We start from the raw sequence: 21,070 nt of genomic DNA, 5'->3' as shown, positions 1-21,070 counted from the left end.
GTTACTTGGTTGGGACATCTTGCACTCATTGATTGGAGTGGGTAGAGGTGACTGATCTGATCTATCACTTTGACTGCTGAGGTGTTTGAGTGTTTCAGTGATGATGTGCCCTATTTCTCCTGAGGATAGGGTGGGCTTTTTCTTGGCTCTGTCCCACAAGGGTATTGCTTAGAATGACAAAGTCAATAGCTTGAACTGAATTGAAAGTGCAACTGTCAGAGCCGTTCTCATCTTGGAATCCTTTTTATATAAAAATCAGTTTAGTTAGTATTCATCATGTGGATGCTAATTTCCCGTGAAATGTGAGTCCTTCCTGACCTCCATATGGGTGAAAAGATGAACTTGTGTGTATGTAGACCTTTTAGGTCCTTAAGATTTCACCTCATAGCCTAGGAATTACAGAATAATAAACTACATTTCAAAGAAGTAACAACTAATTTGATCATAGCCAGGTTCCACAAAGAGCAATGAGGCATTTGACTGGTTATTTTTTTTTTTGGTGGTGCTGATTTGTGGTTAAATATTGGCCAGCAAAGTTGGAAAATTTGCCTGCTCTTCAAAATATTGCCATGGGATTCGTTACATGAGCAGGCAAAGCAGGCAGACCTCGATTTCATGTTTCATCCAAAACCCAGCACTTCCAATAATGCAGCATTTCTTCATTGGAGGTGTCAACCTTGATTGTGCTTAAATCCTGAAATGGAATTTGAACTTCTGATTTTCCAGCTCAGAATGCTACCACTGAATCAAGGTGATACTTTTCATATTTCGTGTAGTTTACGTAATCCTTCAGTACACTTTGTAACCTCATGTAATTTGAAATTTCAATGAGTTACTAACGTACAGGCGATTCATGTGTTTATCTTAAATTCCTTTCAGTTTTAGCAGAGGCATCAATCTGTTTATTTTAAACAGATTAATCCTTTTGCTAAAATAGTGCTTTTGCATTGTTACACCTAGTTTAATTTCAAGGCCTTGGGGTTTTAATGTTTCATTAGAAGTAGAAGTCCTTTAAATAATGTTATTTATGGTTAGAACATTCCATCAAGTGTGTGCACATTTGCTGGTTCAACTCCCTGCGCAGAAGTCATAGCACTAGCACAAGTAGAGTGCTTTTGAAAAGGCATGCAGCTATTAAGTAAGCAGCTTCTCCTCTGTTTGTGGGGAGGGGGAGGCTGCGGTTGGTGGTGGTGAGAGGAGAGCATCCATTAATCCGAGCTCAATGTGATTGCTTAAAACAAAAATTGGGATATTTAATTCAGTGACTTTTATAATAATGATCTTTACAGTTTTGACCTGTCTTGTTTACTCTTTCTGCTGAAAAGGTGAGGACCCTGGAGTATGGTTCTCAGATAACAGCGTTAATTAATGTGAGCGTTGCCAAAGTGTTTTAATTATTGGTGGTAAAATGTATAGACCCTTATCTAACTTGCATTGTTAGTATTCACAGATGAGCATTTAATGGAAGCATTGCTAGATTGTGATCTTACATATATGGAATAATGACATCCTTTAGCCTTGTCTTAAAGCTGGGAACCTATAACTAATACCCCTACTTTTGTCATGGCTCAGATTGTAAAGAATTGGGACTCATGGATGGTACCAAATTGTACACTTCCTAGAAAAGTACTGAGGACTTTGCCTCTTATTGTTGTCTCTGCAGTTGACTGTTAAGTGATTGGTGAGTAAGTATCTTGTAATGTTGTGTGTGTGCACTTCTAGCAATAAAGAAAATGACAAACACTGGAAGTGATTTGGCCTAAGATTAGTCATATATAAACCCTTCATCAGAATCTTTCTAACAAAAGGTCTACAGAATGTTAGTATACATTTCTCTTTTCAAATCCTGATGAACATGCTGTATAATATAGCATCTTAGTTTTTATTTTGTGTGCATATTATTCACATGATGTACAAAGGTATGGATAGTTGGAGATGAGCGAGAAAGCTGCCTTTTGTTCCAGTGGTTTGGATGACCACTTTGAACTCTTGGAACAAATGACATTTGGTAGTACAGACCTTGAGTATTGCTGAGAAAAGAGATATGTCGAAGTAAATAAAAAATTAAAATGTAGGTTTGAAATGACATTGAATTAAGACTGAGACAGATATCAGCCCTGCAGAACAATGCAATATGAATCAAAATCACTGCATTATTAAGACTTTGTGAATGTTAGCCTTATTAACTAGGATTTCACTGAAGTGTAGCACCGAGCATGTGAGTTTTTATATAATGTCCATTTCAGTTGTGGAAAAATAACCAGTATTATCTTTGATTTTATCCTTCCAGAGTTGGATAGTGCTGAGAGAGAGCATTTTGAGCTATAAAACACTATGATGTACTGATGGTTATAAACATAACAGTCATTATGGGACTTTGAGATTTGGAGTAACAAACAAGGGATGTATTGTATAATATTGAAGCGTATTGGCTTAAGTGCAATTTTCTTTTTACTCTTTCTTTTGTCCTAGCATATTGGTATCAGCATAGTAAATAAGTGTACTAACAACTCATATCAAATCCATGATAGATCTTCCAAATCTAGATGCACTGGATTAGGATTGCTTAGCGAAGGTTGTGAAATAAAATACTTGTGTCCTTTTGTTCTATTAAAGAACCAAGTTATGCAGGCCTGAAATGTTAAAGAAACATACTAAGCGTATCGATATTTACTGCTGCTATGTTTAAGATTGTGGCAGCTCAGAGGTGTTACTCAACAAAGGGTTCTGTCCATTGGACTGCTTGCTCCTAGGAAATGCTCTGCAATGAATTTAAATTTGTAGAGCGCTGCTTTAAAGTTACCTTTCGACGGCAGCCAATAAAATGAGACGCGATATCCATGCTCTTGAGTTGATTTTTAAAAAAATTATTTTAAGGGATGTGATTGTCACTGGCAAGGCCAGCATGTGTTGTATATCCCTAAATACTCTTGAAAGCGGCGGTGAACCGCTTCCTTGAACCTCTACAGTCTATCTGATGTGGGTACAGCCACAGTGCTGTTAGAAATGGAGTTCCAGGATTTTGACCCAACGACAGTGAAGGAACAGTGATATAATTCAGGTGTGTGGCTTGTTATTCTCGTACATTTGCTGTCCTTGGTGCTAGAGGTCATGAGTTTGAAAGATGGTGTTGAAGGAGCCTTGGCGAGTTGCTGCAGTGCACCTTGTATTAGGTACACACTGCTGCCACAGTGTGTGGTGTGAAGGGAGTGAATGTTTAAGATGGTGGATGGGATACTAGTTAAGCGGGCTGCTTTGTCCTGGATGGTGACAGGCTTCATGAGTGTTGCTGGAGCTGCACTCATCCAGGCAAGTGGAGAGTATTCCATCACACTCCTAACTTGTGCCTTGTAGATGGTGGACAGGCTTTGGGGAGTCAGGAGGTGAGTTACTCACTAGGAATTCATAAGTCTCTGACCTGTTGTAGCCACACTATTTATATGGCTAGTCCAGTTAAATTTCTGGTCAGTGGGCACTGGCAATAAAATGTACATACAGTGAGTTGTACCAGCATCTATATTTGAAGAGTGTAGTTAATTCTGCATCCAGTCCAAGATTTTAATTATAAATAAAAGAATATGTTGTGCTCAAGACTTACATGCAATTAAGTAGCTTAATATGAAGTTGACTGATCAGTGAATGAATGACTGCCATAAATGCCAGTATAATTGGCAATTCCCTACTCTTTGTGACCTGCACACTATTTAAATGCACAAATGCTGTTTTCCTGTAATGGGCAATAAAATACAACCCAATATCACTTCAGTTTAACCTGTAGTTTACATGTGGAAACAGATTAAATCAGTCTCATGAGGCACTGGCATCAGGAGCCCCTCCCCCCCAGAACTTAATTTGTGCATATCTGTGAATAATGCCGAGGAGTTGGATCAAGAGTACAATTTATCTGAGTTCTGGTGCTATTAAAATTTTGTAATGCTTCATTTCCATGGTTTAGGATACCACCTGAAACATTTGAGGTATTCCTGCCTTCTAACAGACTCCAACCTATGTACTATTCATGAGTAAATGACACGCTTTAATGGGTACTGTGAAGCAATGCAAGATAATTATAACATTTGTCTTGCACAGTCCATGAGTCTGGAGAAGTGAAAAATGGTGTTAAGCAGACACACATTTTTCTTCATAACCAGGCAAATGGGGAGATATGAAAGGATGCTTCTCCTGCCCTCTATACGTTGTGCATCTCCTGATTTAATTAGTGTTTCATTAGTGCTAGTTGCTATTGACCTGATGTTGCAGGCAAAACTTAAGCTGCTCCTATCATTTCTTTGCATGGAGAATTACAGTCAGGAGCATTTAGAGTATGCATGCAGCATTTGGAGCCAGGAGCCAGGAACCAGGGCAAGTGATTTAAAATCATCCTTTGAGGCATATAAGACTTGCAAGTATTTTGTAAATTGGATAGGGAAGCAATGCCTTTAACTTATCTTGTGACGACTCGCTTAACAACAATTAACTACTTAATAGGGTAACATATTTCAAAAAAGGACAAAGGAGTATGCTCAGATGGTTTTGAGTGGGCTTTCATGAATTTCTAAAATAGTAACCAGGCACACAACTTTTTCACCTCAATTTTTTTTTCAGAATTACAGCTTTTTTTTTCCCAGAGTTTGGTCAATTGTCATCAGCAAAACAAACCCCCACCATCCCTCTCTTAGACTCCCAGTTTTGGACATCCCCATTGTGATGACTTCTGGCTGTGTACAAGTTTGAAATGGATGTAAGATTTTAGTTAAATGTGTTTTTATTGAATTTTGAGCTTCTAGTCTTGTAAACAAGTAGCAAAATTGTTTCTTCTGTTGTGCTGATCAGGTGAAGGATGGTTTTTGCATTCAATCTCTGTAAGGTTGGTATAGGAATCTTTAGTTCCAATTAAAATCTCATTCCTCTCTGCCCCAACCTTCGGTTAGACTGTGGTTTTATTCAGTGAGCTGATGCCTGGCAGATATTTGCTTGCACCAGGTTCATTTTTATTTGTTTCAGGTGGCTATGGGATGTGACATTTTAGTCTTGTTGGTCTGAGCTGTCTTCAAATCCAAATCCCAGACATCAGTGTGCGCCCCACGGTCCTTTTTAAACTGTTCATTCAACTACCAGCATTTCAAAAATATTTAACTGTGCATTTAGTAATGCTGAAAAAATGTAATGAACACATATATATATTTCTAAAATGAGAAATAATTGGCATGTTTGTGTTTTGTCCCAGAAACTGTGGTTGGTAGTATGCCGTGCAAATGTCGCACGACTCGCGCAAACTAGTGCAAGTACAGAGATGTGCAGTAGTGACCTCAAATGACTTCCACATTATTTATGTGGATGAGTTTTGGAAAAAAAAAGCAACTTGCTGAGGTTTTGTAAACATGCACATCCACAAATGTGCACACTCTCGAACGTGCACAGTCACAAACATCGGCTCAGTTTGTTTCAAACAATCTGTGTCTTTTGTTTGCAGATGAGGCGCAGGAGTCTAAGAATGCGACGTCTCCGACTCCCTCTCCGACTCCCTCTCCCACGCAATTTGAAGTAAGTAAAGTTTTTTGTTTTGAATGATCTTCCACCTACCACAGGAGTGGATTGAAGTGTTTTTTTTTAAACCATTTTAACTCCACATTCAGTGTGTTTCCTCCCATGCTCCTGGTGCTAGCTGAACAGTTGAGAGATTGAACTCTGAATGTCTGAGGTAAGTGCATCCATATTCCATTCATAACTTTAAAGACAAAAGTTCCTGAATTAGAGAAAAGTTGCCATGGAAATTGGATGCACTTTGTACACTTCAGGCATATCGAACATGTCATCAAAGGTCAGGAAATTGCAATTTTATCATTTTTAAATCACCTAAGTCTTAATCCTTTATTTTTGTTTTTGCTTTGTGTAATTCTGCAGACTGTGAAATTTTGTTTCTGGTTTTGTGTAATGGATACATAATCATATTGGATACAAACAAATGTAAGAAAGCATTGAACAGGAAAAGGCTCTATGGCTTATCAAGCTCACTTCCTCCACAGACTCTTGTACAATCTGTCCTGTGATGGATTCCATGCCACCATTGTAATGAGGGAAAGTTCTGCAAAATATCGTATGGTCTCCAATGATAGTTGAACAAAACTCCACAGTTTCTACCTTGTATTTGTATTACTCGTTCATAAGTAGTCAGCCGCCCTCCAGACTCCCACCACTGCAAGAAACACTCTGTTCCATGGAGCATTTGATTTATCTTTGTGCTTATCCTACCTTCAAACCCATTATTAACCATTTATTTTATATAACTTTTATTTATTAAGGAGTTAATCAGCAAAGCATTGGTAAAAAGCAGTGTGAATGCTGAATATCTGAAATAAAAACAAAAAAAATGCTGGAAACGTACAGCAGGCCATTCAACATCTGAAAGAGAAAAATAGGTAAAGTTTCAGATTTGACTCTTCATCAGAACTGTGTATTTAAGCATATTTTGTTCGTATTTCAGTTTGTAAAGCATTAACTGCTTTTATTGGGAGTCTCTTGCACATAAGCACTATCCTGGGAAGTGGAAGATGGCATTGAACTGAAAATCTTAGTCTCACACTGTATTAATACTCAGAAATATTATTTTCAATGGAATGGAAGGTAATTCTGTGAGTATATACAAATATTCACAGGTACTTAATCACAGAGTACCTTCCTTTTCCTGCATTTGTTTGCGGTTTGCACTTTGAGTCCTTTTTTCAAGACCTATATTCCTTCTGAACATTTGTTTTGTTGCCCTTTTGTGAAAGTGAAAAACTGGAGAGATAACAGACGGGGGAGGGGGTTTCTGGTCCTCTTCTGTCTACTGTGTTGAATGGGATCATAGTTTACGGGTCTTGTGGAAAGGATTGAAGCTGGATTTGATGAGTTTGAGGCTCTTTCCATCAAGAAGATAAAAATCAAAAAGGGGAAAAGCTCAGTAACAACTTAATATTTCTCACACACAGCTGTAGGTAGGATGGCTATAGATAAAATAGGTGCATGTTTCAGTTATGAAATTGGGCCAGCTGCTGCAAACCACGATTAACTATAAAATAATCATTGATGGTTTAGCCCTGAAAGTGGAGCAGTACTTTGGGTGGCGAGGCAGGAAACGAGATACAGCATGTTACTTATTGCAGAGCTTTGAGATTGTGGGTTGATGGTTTCAAAGAACCACCAAATCCTAATTTTGTTAAAGGGTAGGAAAAATCCTAGAGTGGGACTCAGAATGTTGAATATGGTGTTTTCAATCATCGCCATGTGATTTGGTTCACATAGCTTCCAGTGACATTTCACACATTCTTTGAAGAAGGCATTCCATCATCTAATGTACTTTTCCCACTTTTTTCCCATTTTACCCCTACTAACTCATCCTGGAGTTCAGTCTTGTGATCGAGTTGTGCTGTATCTCACCACTGACTGTTGTTCATGTGTAAACTTGGACAATTAGTGTTGGGGTGGGGGGTGGGATAGTGCAGCATAGCTCCTACCTGATTCTTTTGTCCTGTCCGATGACCCTACAGATACTCATAAGCATGAATCACTGGATAGTATTTTAGAACAGAACTATGGCTGTGATTTGTGTGGAGTAAGGGAGGCCTCTTGTTGTGGGCCCACTCCACCCTGACTGAGATTGGCTGTCTCATCACAGACCAAGAATTCAACTTGGAAACTTGGTTGTCTGTATGATGCAGTTTCACATGCATTAATCCACTTGGGCTAAAATAGTTTGTTCAAGATTCAATTCTTCCAATAATGTGATAACTGTCCTGTATGTTTCTAATTTTAAAATGTTTCTTATTAGGCATCTGTACAGACTCGATCATCAAAACAGCCACCACCTCCACCGCCGCCGCCACCTTCACCGCCATCCCCACCTCCTGTGACACTGAAGAATAAGGCTGTACTGTGTAAACCCTTGACTCAGAATAAGGGCATCTCCTGTAAACCTGAAATGAAGTCCAAAGGATGTCAAACAGGTAAACGATTAGGATGAAGAGAAGCACTGTTAATGGGAGCAATGCATAGCTGATTGATGATCCTGCTGTGTCTTTCTTGTTATTTGTCAAATTTGTTTAAAAGGCTGTAGAGAAACTGAAGACCTTTGATCAACACTTAAATTGCTCGTCATGCTGAGGATATTTAGATTACACAGTTGTCATTGTCAGCTTCCCCTTCCTCAGCTGTGGCTCAGTTCATAGCACCCTCGCTTTTGAATCAGAGGGTTGTGGGTTCATGTCCCACTCCCGGAAAACCAAGAACTGTGATTGTACTCGAAAGAAGTTGCAATCTGTGACTGTTGGTAACTCGAAAGAGTTTCCTCTTTGCTATGTGTTGTTACTAATAGCCAATGAAGACAGATGTGAAAGAACGCTAAAGATAGTATCTTGGATGTAGATGGAGTTCAGAAGGTTAATGTTGAGTATGCACTCTGATACAATAGTTATTTAGAAGTGATTAATACCTGGAATCTGTAAACTCTTCCTGGTCGTTGATTTTGGTATGGCCTGCATCTTTGCGCTCTCAAAGTCCAAGAAGTCCAATCTTGAGCATATCTGTCACACAACTGGCTTAACCGCCCATCACTGAAACTGACAGGTCCACATCAAGGGTATGATAATGTGTAGGTGATGTTGTCAGACGAGTAACCCAGAAAGAATTCAAATCTTGCCATGGTAACTTTAAAATATGAGTTCAGTTTAAAAATAAATCTTTACCAATTCCAGCTTATTATTTAAAAGTCATCATGATGTTGCTGATTGTCTTAGAAAAAAGCACTGATTCACTCATATCATTTAAAGAAAAACCTGCCATCCTCATTTTGTTAGCTATTTTTGACTCCACTCCGACACGGTGGTTAATGTTTAATGTCCTATGAAATGGCCTACCAATTCATTTGGAAGGGGGCTTCTAGGAGGAGGAGTGCTTGTAGCAATATTTGGTTCAAGGTCTTGCTCTTTCAGACTGAGGTACTATCTAACTTCCAGTAGTTCAAGGCGTTTAAGACCTCCTTATTTGGAGAAATGAGAAGTTCTTGGTGGATTCCTTCATTAGAAAATAGTTTGATTTAAGGTTTTTAAAAAGCATTAAAACATTTCCCAGTAATTCTAAGAAGTTAGTGATTTTTCTAAATCTGCAATTAAATTACTATACTTGAACGTTTTTTGTTAATTGTGTTAATTTTCTGTTTCAGAGGAGGAATGGAAGCCACAACTGATTGTGGTGCCCATCCCTGTGCCAGTCTTCATACCAGTGCCTTTGCATATGTATTGTCAGAACACACCAGTGCCTTTCTCTATGCCAATCCCGGTAAGTTTCACTGCTTTTGTAACTTATACTTCACAAGAATCTGTAAGTCAAATATCGTAATTTGCAAGGTACATATCATTGAAAGAATATATGCAATTTTTAATTTTTATTTTAGAGCTACATTTTTAAGCTTGAGTGTGATATAGAAAGCATGCAAATGGTCAGACTATCCTATTTCTTATTGGTTCAAATTGGTTCTGATGGCTATGATTTAATTTTGCAAGCTTTTTTAAAACCTGAGAGAAATTACTTTTCAGCTGCTGAATTTGTAAAAGTTTGGGGAGATGGAAGGAGGTGGAAACACTGCAGTCAATTGGGTGCAAGTGTTTATTTCATTTCTAACTTTCTCCCCATCATTTGTCTCTTGAAAGCATTGACTGTCCTCTTGTAACTTTGTTGAGCGTCATTTTTCATTGGACAGACTCAACAGTGAAGTGCTGACAGGATAGGAATAGGGGAAAGGGAAGGGAATTCCCGCTTCTGATTCCTGCTCCTGAAGCGCATCTGGGAATCTCTGCTGGAAAGTATGCACGTGTAGACATTTGGTGAGAACTGGATCAGGCTTGCTTATGACACTTCCTGTGGTGGAATTACCTGTTGATGATCAAGTCATCTGTTTCTGTTGTGTACATTTCTATAATTCCTATAATATGACAGCTGTCATATTCCATAACACATATTTTGAATTATTAAAAGAAAATGACAGTCAAGGTTAAATACTGCAGCAAAACTCATTTGTAGAGAAATTTTGAGTGGTGAGAGGGCATGTCATATAAGTTTGAGAAGGAGTATGATTAGAGCAGTTGCTTTATATAGGTTTTGATAGAGGGGGTTGATTGACTACAGTTTCTGGAACGGTTTTCAAGGAGGATTGGGCTACTATCAGGTCTTGCAGGATTTTAGATGGAAGGAGAGGGTTGGGGGCCATAGCATGAGGCTGGATTTTTGGGGCGCACGGTCAAGAGACATGCCATTAAGCTGAACTTGGAGAAAAGTAGGATTTGGGGATACAGCATCTAACTATTGGAGAAGCATTGGGAGACGTGAGGTATAGCTATGGTTTGTAGGAAAAATAATTTTCAGATGTGAGGGATTATTTGGAATGGATGGATGGATTTTACAGCATTCAAGAGTAAAGAAAGGTAAAACAAATATTTCCCAGTTACTGGCATGTACAGAAATGTTTGTAAGTGAGACTTGAAATGAAGCATTTTACCTTTGTAACAAGCTGTCATGTGATTTGCAAAATAGGTTCCTATTCCGATGTTCCTTCCTACCACTTTAGACAGTGCTGATAAGATAGTAGAGACAATAGAGGAACTGAAGGTCAAAATTCCTTCAAACCCGTTTGAAGCTGATATACTCGCCATGGCAGAGATGATAGCAGAGGCCGAGGAAATGGAGAAGGCTTCATCAGATCTCTGCGGCAAGTTTCGTTTTTATTCTGGTCGTTTTTCTTTCCATGCTGTTCTTAAATCTGTTTTGATGAAGATCTGGATCCTTCATTAAACCATATTTGTCAAAATATTGACCTTCATACACTAACGATATTGTAGTTTTCCCCAGTATGGCTTTTGATATAATGTGCACCTACTCTGTATCTGATCATAATTTTTCTCGTGGTTTCAAAAGACTATATTCCAAAGCTTGTCCTAGTTTCTCTAACCTGTTTATCAGATTTTGAAGTCTCCTGCTCCTCACTGAACCTCTGCAATGGTCTGATACTCTTATTGGTTTAATAAACTTTGATGTGCAGCATGATGAATATTGATCATGGTTCTAATTCAGAAAATAATTGGATAAGCAAAACAGAAAGGAGGTGGCAAATGGTGTCCTGTTTTGTTTTTATTCACTTGTTTGCAGCATTGCATTTGTTGTTGGCTTCTGACGAACAATAGAACTCCATGCTACCCTTTAGATCACGTCTTGGGATCTAAAACTTCCAGCTCTGTTCAACATTGCGATCGGCCAAATGTGCCGACGTCAATGCGCAGTCGCATGATAGTTTGGTCGGCGGGCAAGCACCAGAGCCAGCAGCACACCCTCCAACAATTAAAAGGCCTGTTAAGGCCATTAAGTAACCAATTGAGTTTAATTTATCATGCCCGTTCAACCTAAAGATTGGCGGGCAGGTGAAAAGGCCAAGCGGCCTTTGCATTTTTTGGAAACTTCATTCATGGTTGGGATGAGGTTTGCAAAAGCAAATACAAATAAAATAAAAACTTTATTTTTTAATTAAAAACATGCCCCTGCTCATCTGACAGTCACATGAGGGAATATGTCGTATTAAATATTTCTGATGTTCAATAATTTGTTCAATATATTCTTCATCCCCCTGAGGCGGCTCTGTCCCTCAGGGAGATTATTCAGCACTCTTCTGCGCTAGGCCTGCTCGCCCTCTTCCACCCCACACAGGCAGTGCTCAGCGCTGCCGCTCACATATCACGGCCCGCCCGTGTAAAATCGCGGTGCGCTGCCGATCACGGACAGCAGTCGGGTTACCAACCGCCCCCGCCAATCCCGCATGCCAAGGGCAAGATTTTGCCCATAGTACTTTCAGCAGTGCAATAGTGCCTCATTACAGAACTGATGTCAGTCTATATTTCATGCTGCCCTGAAGTGGCGCTTAAGCTTTGTTCCAAAAAGCCCTGTGGTGAAGGATAGGACTGGAGCCAATCTTTATACACTTTCATAAACTCTTGTCTACATAGGTACCCTTTTTCAAAATATTGCAGATCCTCACCCCAGATCCCCTGTTTCAGCTTGTTCGTATTTATAAGAGTGCAAGTGAATCCCCAGTAACAAGCCACTACTTGCATACAATTAAACATAATTAATATACGATTAACAACTTGAACCCAACCCTTCTGACTCCTAGATGAAAGTGCTGACAGCTGAGCAAAAATTACACTTAACGTCAGTTTTCTTCTTTTAAGTCTACATACATTTACTGGCCAAGTGTTATTAGTGTTGATCAGTTATTGCATTCTCCTTTTTTCTGCCCCCAACATCCAACATCCTCCTCCCCCTGCCCCCCTACCAGCCTTTTAAATTATTCATTATCTTTTTAATATGCAATAAGACAGAGTTATTTCTTCCTTGCCTGAACAGATCTTGCTAGCAATCAGAGTGCTGATGGGCTCTTGGAAGACTGTGACTTATTTGGACCTGCCAGAGATGATGTTTTGGCCATGGCAGTTAAGATGGCTAATGTCTTGGATGAACCGGGGCAGGATTTGGAAGCAGACTTCCCCAAAAGTAAGTATAAGTGGCTGCTGGTATATTCATGTTGCTTTGAAGCTATGACATTGTGAATTACAGTGTATTGTAAACTTAACTTTTTTAATTGCTAATCATATTTTTGCAATGCAAATTTGAAAACATTGCTAATTTGACATTCAAAATTGAGCAGAATTGGAGTCCAGGGAGCATTTCTGCAGTTTTCTCCCTTTTTATGTATTATGAAATTTGGCGGGGTCTCACTGACTTGCAGGTCTAAATGCATTTGTGAATCATTGCATTTATTCTCTATTGTATAGAGAGTGAAAGAAGAAAAGTTGACCTAGGATCTGACTACCTGTCTTCCGTATAAAGTAACAGTGTTCAAGCCAATAGAAATTGTTCTGTTGACTTTTCTCAATGGCTATGATTCAGGTTGTTATCATAAGGTAGACAAGAAGGAACAAGGGTAAACAGTGGAAACCACATGAGACTTGGCTATCCTACAAGCATGTGACAGTCAGTTCATTGAAAAATTGTTTTCCATGGAGATGACCTGATTAAATGGCTTTTACTATGTTGTAGTAATTCCTGTGATCTAAAGATTTATATTCTCATCAGAAAGCCAAAATGGCTGATATTTTTCATATTTTCCCAAGACTTTGCTGTAATAACTTGTTTGGGAATTTTAATTTTTTTTATATATATACGTTTTAAAATTACATTTCTTTTATTTTCCAGCCCCATTGGAGCTTAACTCGGGTGTTGACTTTCTGTTTGACTGTGGGCTTGTGACAACAGATGAAGAACAACAAGAATCTGAAATCCCACGAGCTGTCAGAAGGGTGCGATTTCTTTGAGTTTGTGTATCTATCCAGCAGAGTTGCATGACTGTTAGAACAGTATCACATGGGTTTATAAAAAAGCCCCAGTACCACTAGAAATTGTTGGTAAATGCCAATGTGGCACTCAGAAACAGAAATTAGGAATGTTTGACCTCATCTGTAGTGAGTTGGCTGTTCGGCTGCATTGGTAATATGATTAGAAATATGAGTTGGAGAGAGAGAAAATATGTGAATGTGGCTGCTGCTGACTTTTATACGTTGCCCCCTGTTAGAAAGTGGATGTGCGTAAACATATTGTGGGGACAGAATTAAATTTGTCCTGGACTTCGTTCATTCAAAAAATTGATCCATGCCACCAGCTACTTGGCTTCACAGCATGAAGAATGACCGCTTAGATGAGGTACATAAAGGGGCAAAAAGTTGTGAAATTGTACCCCAATATGCATGATTGCTTTTGTGTAACAGGTTTTTGAAATTTAAAAAAAAAATGTCCCTAATTTAAAAATAAAAGGAAGCTTAGATTCTGTGAATTAAGTGGAGCAAAGAGGAATGGGACAATTCCAAGAGGTTTTCAGGGAAATGCGGCAAAATCTGTTCACTCTGCCATAAAGAAAAACATAATTTTAGTGTTGACTTTATTTTTGTTTGATGCCTTGCAGGGTCAGAAGCGGCTCATGCTTTCAGAAAGTTGTTCACGTGATTCTCTTGCTAGCCAACAGTGCTGTACTGGATTAAATTACTCGTATGGAGTCAATGCCTGGAAGTCCTGGCTCCAGGCTAAATATGCCAGTGGCGATACCAGTAAAAGTGAAGAGCTCAGGTTTGGACGTAAGTGTAGGCCTTTGTTTTATTTCCTGTTGATTGGATCGGTGTGCACCTTTTATTCCACTTCTCTAATAGTCTGAGCCAGATAACCACTAGCCAAAACCCTGCACCCAGAACTCTCTCAGTTCTGTACTGCAGAAAAGCAGTCCTGGAGTACTTTGTTTTTTTTTTAAAAAAAACACCTTCATCTGTTCTGAAATGAATGTCGGCCACAGTGCAAAACTTTTCCCCATTGTGACGCTAGTTGGTATTGAATTGGAAATCTCAATCAGAGTGCCACAGGTCAGCTTTTTTGGTAAATGGAATAATGTCATAGGTACAGTAGGGAATGGCTTCCTGAGGTCGGGATGTTCACTTTTACAGTTGACCTGGGGGTAATTGCTGATGCTTAGTGCTGAAAATGTGGAGACCAGCATCTATTGTCTTGACAAGACTTTTAAAAAATCCCAGTTTTCAAAAAAAATATTTTGTGTGCGTCACTTGGTAAAAATCCTCTATTAAACTGAGTTTTACACTTAAAAAAAAAATCAACTAGCAATAACTACTGTGAACAATGTTCAGCTTTGAGGCTGTAATGTCCTATACAGTTGAATAGTTTGACAATCCCTGTCCTGGTTCATAACTTAAGACCGGAGACTTGAGGTAGCAAGGCTTCCATCACCTATGGCACCCTGGTCACTGCTTTGAGGAGAGAAGAAAATTGGGGAGAAAAAGACAACTGCTAAAACATTTTTGAAGAATAGAGGTTTAATGGTATGTAATCATTTTTCAAAATTTGTTTTCAGATACTTATTCTTTCTTGAGTGAAAGCACTTCCACAACATGAATTGTGTATTTTGCAGTGGGGAGGAAAAGTACGTGTGTAGTATTTTGTGAAATATCCCACTGCTCTCCTTCCTGGCACTTGTTTTTTGAGGATTTGTTATCCAAATGTACATGGTTGTGACATTTATTGCCCATCCCTGGTTTCTCTGAGGTGGTGGTGTTGAGCCGTAGCAATCTTGTAGTGATGATGCTACCACAATGGTATTAAGTAGAAATTTCCACGATATTGACCTGTGGTAATGGTGATTACGTTCAAATCAAGAGTATGTCCTACAGTAATACTGCTTTTACTTTCCATGATAGAGATCCTAATGGTAGGCGATATAGTCAAGATAAACTCTATATTCTCTTGTTGGAGAATTCATAACCATCTGTCATGGCATTCAACGGCCTTACCAGAGCTGAATCCCCCCACGATCAATCAACATCCGGGAGGGGTTACCATTGACCAGAAACTGAACTGGACCAGCCATATAAATACTGTGGCTACAAGTGCAGGTCAAACGTGTGGAAGCTTGTGGCAAGTAACTCACCTCCTGACTCCCCAAAGCCTGTCTAGCATCCACAAGGCTCTGGTCAGGAGTGTGATGGAACACTCTCCACTTGCCTGGATGAGTGCAGCTCCCACAACGCTCAAGAAGCTTGACACCATCCAAGACAAAGCAGCCCGCTTGATTGGCACCACATCCACAAATATTCACTCCCTCCACCACTGACGCATGGTGGCAACGGTGTGTACCATCTACAAGATGCACTGAAGGAACTCACCAAGGCTCCTTCGACAGTACCTTCCAAACCCACGACTGCTACCATCTCAAAGGACAAGGGCAGCAGATAGATGGGAACACCACCACTTGGATGTTCCCCTCCAAATCACTCAATTCTGACTTGGAAACATATCGCCATTCCTTCACTGTCGCTGGGTCAAAATCCTGGAACTCCGTCCCTAACACCACATGGACTGCAGCAGTTCAAGAAGGCAGCTCACCACCACCTTCTCGAGGGCAATAAGGGATGGGCAATAAATGCCTGCCTAGCCAGCAACGCGCACATCCCATGAATGAATAAGAAAAATTGTTGCATCTAGGCAGGTAGGGTATGTTCCATCTCACTCCTGCCTTGAGCCATCTAGTAGATGGTGGAGAAACTTTGAGGGGACATGAGATGAACCACTTGTTGCAGAATGCCCAGCTTTTGCTCTCATCTTTCACCTACTGTTTTCACATGGCTGGCTGTTAAAAATTTGTAACTACCGTAGATATTTTTTTCAATGCTCAATGGTGTTTATCACTCCTTTAAGCCACCTAATACCCTGATGATGGATGAAGTTGACACTAGGTGAGTTTTGGTTTGAATTGTAAGCTGTTTTACTCAACAGCAGGTAAAACCCACAGAACAGTGAGATTTGAGAGTTTCTTGAATACAACTGGTATAACAGGATGAGATTCAACTGAGATGCTCCACCAGGCACTTGGCATTGATGCTTTTGCAGAGAGCCATTGCTTTATTCTAACTGTAGAAGTTTGACTCCTGTTTCCTTGTGTAACTTTTTTGGGATTTTTTAACTGATGTTTTGGGTTGGGGGGAGGGTAGAGGTTTTGCATTGGATTGAATTCTGTAATTCCATGTATTTTTCTGTGAAAACCATATATCTGAGACTCTCTTGCATCAGTAGCCCAGTAGGGATTCAAAACCAACCTTCATAGGGAGAGTGGGGAGTGGGGGGGGGGCGGTCACGAACAGTGCAAGGAGCATATACTTGGATGCTATCTTTTATCGTCCTAACTTTGTGGGAACGACTTGTTTGCTCCATTTAACCTTAAAAATATTTTGTTCCACCCCATCAGCTAAACCGATGAGGATTAAAGAGGATATTTTATCCTGCACTGCTGCAGAACTAAACTACGGGCTGGCCCAATTTGTTAAAGAAGTACAGAGGCCCAATGGGGAGCGATATGAGCCGGATAGTGTTTACTACTTGTGTCTTGGGATTCAACAGGTTTGTTTATAAATTTGATTTATATGAGCTGAATCTGCATGTTAATTTTGTTGTGCAGTATATCTAAGAGTGCCAGAATGCCAGCTTTTTGCCTACGTCTCCTTGTACAGGGGATTGCTGATCTAAGTCGTATTGTTTTGTTGATTGTGATGGGGGAGGGAGAGTCACAAAAGAACTTCCCATTCACTTTCCACTGTAAAGGAGGGAGTTACTGAAGGAACAGAGGGACCTTGGTCTACTGGTCCCTGAAGATAGAAGTTCAGATAGAAAAAGGTGGTCAAGATGGCATTTGGGATACTTTCCTTTCTTGGCCTAAGCCTAGCATCAAAGAGCAGGGAGGTTATGCTAGAACTTATAAAACATAGACCATAGCATTACAGTTCTGATCACAGGGATGGATGTGAGTCACATTAGAGAGGGCAAAGAAGACATATATGAGGGTGTTGCTATGGATGGAGAATTTTAGTTATGAGGAAAGATTGGATGGGCTGGGGTTAATTTCTTTGGAACAGAGGAGGGTGTGAGGAGATTTAGTAAAGGTGTATAAAATTGAGGAGTCGTGATAAAAGTGGATTGCAAGGACTATTTCTGTTTGCAGAAGGGTGGGTGGAATTAATAACCCAGGGGGCGTAGATTTAAAGTAATTGGTAGAAGGATTAGAGGGGAGTTGAGTAATTCTTTCATCCAGAAAGTGGTGGAGACCTGGAACTCACTGCCTAAAAGGCTGGTGGAGGCAGAAACTTTCATTTGCCTTCAAAAATCACTAGGATATGCAATTGAGGTGGTGTAACCTACAGGGCTATAGAACTAGAGCTGGAAGGAGGGATTAGGCTGGACACCCTTATCAATTGTCTTGCACATGATGGGCCAACTTCTGTGCTGTGAATCTGTTTCTATAATTGATAGCTTATTGCTTATACACATCACTCGGTCAAAATCAGAAGAACTTTGGTTCAGGTTCAGTATTGCTGAAAAAGACGTCGAAGCTTTTCGTCTTGCACTCATCAGGACATTCGCAAGAATACCAAATGTAAAGGGAGCAACAATTTACACTTCAAAGGGAGTGCTGATTGGTTGGCAAGTGGGCTCTGGTAGAAGCGTGCCATGGAGAATAATATGCCCTACGTACCTAGCATCACAGCAGTACATCCCAAAGACTGGTGGATCGTATCAAACAGCACCTAGAAAATGAAAGGAGTGTTCTTCATGGTTTTTGACACTAATTTGTTTGAAACTTTTTTGCGTTGGTTTTTTGTTTTGCTTTCCTCTTTCCGCTTTTATGCTGCTCCTCCACTAGAGGGAGCAGTGGCCTGTTTGCTGCTGCAAGCATAATCAAATGTAATTTTGAATTGTGAACTATCATAGGTTTCATAACTCGAGCAGTTTTTGCTGAGCCAAGAAGGAGGTTACTTTAATTTGAACCCTAAATTGAAAGGCGGCCTTTGTTACAAATGTGAGCATTGATGTATTTCTTGTTTTTTTTTTGAATTTCAGTGTTTTTCACAATTTTCCTGGAATATGAATAGGTGTTGTTGGAACACTTGCTTTTATTGCAGGGGCACCTATTAACTGTTACTCCAGTACTTCAGTCGTTTTAAAATTTGGACTTGTGAGCACAATATAAAATGAAATCTGTTTGCTAGCAGTTTCTGGCCTCTCAGATGAACGTGATGTCTTACTGTGGTCCAGTTCTACCCATGGCACAAAGGACATTTCGTTTTGTGTAACTTTAGTCAGTTAGGGGTTATTTGACCATTTATGACATTAGAGGGCAGTGGGGATCCCTTAGTACCAAACTGGGATAAAAACTAAGTTTTCAGTCTCACTTGGAGGCTATAGGATAAATAAAGTGAAAAATGGAAATTTACCATCCTGATGCAGCCTGAGGTGCTCTTCGGAAGTTTGAGCAGGATGTGCGGGTGTCTCGCACCTGTGGAATCAAGCTTCAGTAAAGCATTTGTATAAAAAGGTGAGAAAACTTTGCAAAAATGAAGCTAACAAAAGTAAGCTTTAAAAAAAGAAAAATTGTAGACTCCAACTGCACAGTCACAACTCTGAAGGGGTCATATGGACTCAAAGCATTAATTCTGTTTCCGTCTCCATGTGCTGCCAGACCTCCTGAGTTTTTTCAGCATTTTTTGCCCTTATTGCACTTTTTCTCATTACCTTCAAATTTCTTGATTCTGCCCTCTCATTACCATTGACTTCTGTCTCTTCCCATTTTTTGGGTTACGAATTATTCTCTTCCATGATAAAACTCTGGTTAGATTATTGTGTCTAATTCTAGGTACCACAAATTTGGAAGGATTTTCAGGTCTTCTGAGAGGATACAGAGGAGATTTACCAGAATGATATCAGGAATGAGGGTCTTCAACTTATGGAGACTATAGAAGTTGGAATTGTTCCCCTTGGAGCATGGTGGAGGGGGGATTTTTTTTTAACCAAGGTGTTCAAAAATGAGTGGTTTTGATTAGTGGATAGGGATAAACATTTTTCACTGGCAGAGGCTCAGTAACAAGAGATAACAGGTTTAAGGTAATGGTCAAAATATCCAAGGGGAAAATGAGGAAGGAATATTTTTGACGCACCAAGTTATGATCTGGAATGCACTGTCTGAAAATGTGGTGGAAATAGAAATTCTGAATTGAAATCAAGTGTTCTTAATTACCAGTTTATAAGTTTTGCCAGTGACATGTTTAGACCAAGTATTGTGATTCTCAAGTACCACTAAGACGACTGCGAGTATCGCACAAGCATCCTCTGTTGAAATATACACATTACAGTCTCCTTCTCTGACCCTTCCCCAGCACCAAAAACCTGACTCTTTAGGTTTTCAAACTGAAACCTGATATGTTTTACCTGTATTTGAATATTCATCAATTAATATTAGAGTTTATTACATTGGAAAATAGCATACGTGCTCCTTACATTCTTTTGAATTGATTCCTTTACTAGTTTGCAAGGACTTTGCTCTGAAGCCAGAGGCAATGAAGCAACTGAGAGCTGTTAAAAATGGCCATAAGACCACAGATATTATAAGACTCAGATTGATGGGTGGCTAAACCATTAGGACACTTGAGTCAGGGTAAACACGTCTGATCTAAGTATAGGCTACCAGCATTCCATTGGACAGAATTCCTGATCTGAGCATATTTAATGTATGAATCTCAGTTCAAGCACATTGTTCCTGGATTTGCACACTCAATGCAGGTTTTCAGTGCTAGATTTTTTTTTCTTTGGAAATTACGTATTTTAAAAATTTCCATCCTTTTTTTGGGAGAGGGTTAAGATCCAAGTGCAGAGGTTAAAGAGGAAGCTCCCCCCCCCTCCACTTTCTTAGGATAAGTAGTGAACAAATGCATGTCTAAAAATGGTAGAAATATGCTGAATAAATGGGCTGTTGTGTAAAAAATTTACTAACCAGCGGATTGGTACTTTTACCTTATCCTAGAATAATTCCTGACAAAGTAGTTAATGCATTTATGTGATTCGGCCCCTGTTTGTGACGCAAACTATTATCGGTGATGATCGTGATCTTTGATCAATCTCTATTTTGATTGTGTGCAAATAAACGATTGTTCTCTAAGCTTGGGCTTTAAAAGCCTGTATGTTGTAGGAAAAAGACTGAGGTGAGTGGGGAAGTAGTCCTAGGAACGAACGGGTCGAGTCAGAAAACAAGTGTGAAGTCCCTTTCTCACTAGCCGGAGCTGTGTGTAATACTGCCAGCGCTCTTAGTGGCACCCCAAATACATCATAACCATTTTGAAAGCGACACAGGTGGAGTCCTGAGAGCTGGCTTCCAAGCATTTTTTTAAGCTACAAACCAAAGGCGGTGGGGAGGGTGGTGGGCGGAGGTTCAGGAAGAATGTGAAGAGGTGATGTTCTGATGCAAGGACTGTAGGGGTGTCCAAGAGCAAATACTGAAAATACCGCAGCTTTCACATATGTAACTGGCACAACAGGGGTAGGAAATAAAAATGCAAATGCTAGAAACTCGCAGTAGTCCCCTTTCCCCAGCATTTGTAAACAGCCTTTTTTATTT

General features: G+C 39.7%; 1 protein-coding gene across 4 annotated transcripts in view; it reads left to right on the top strand.

Moving 5' to 3' along the window:
- The window catches only part of LOC144683917 (zinc finger MYM-type protein 3-like), a 153,587-nt gene that overhangs the window by 102,707 nt on the left and 29,810 nt on the right, over positions 1-21,070 (top strand). For all 4 annotated transcript variants that reach the window (XM_078547486.1, XM_078547487.1, XM_078547489.1 and 1 more), the window contains exons 14-21: positions 5,474-5,544; positions 7,811-7,985; positions 9,200-9,315; positions 10,567-10,741; positions 12,427-12,573; positions 13,276-13,379; positions 14,039-14,207; positions 16,877-17,028. In XM_078547486.1, the coding sequence (XP_078403612.1) occupies positions 5,474-5,544; positions 7,811-7,985; positions 9,200-9,315; positions 10,567-10,741; positions 12,427-12,573; positions 13,276-13,379; positions 14,039-14,207; positions 16,877-17,028 (1,109 nt within the window). The remainder of the gene's footprint in view (positions 1-5,473; positions 5,545-7,810; positions 7,986-9,199; positions 9,316-10,566; positions 10,742-12,426; positions 12,574-13,275; positions 13,380-14,038; positions 14,208-16,876; positions 17,029-21,070) is intronic.

Source organism: Cetorhinus maximus, chromosome 8, assembly GCF_964194155.1.
Source record: "Cetorhinus maximus chromosome 8, sCetMax3.hap1.1, whole genome shotgun sequence".
Lineage (NCBI taxonomy): Eukaryota > Metazoa > Chordata > Chondrichthyes > Lamniformes > Cetorhinidae > Cetorhinus > Cetorhinus maximus.
This window is presented reverse-complemented; position numbering and strand designations above follow the sequence as displayed.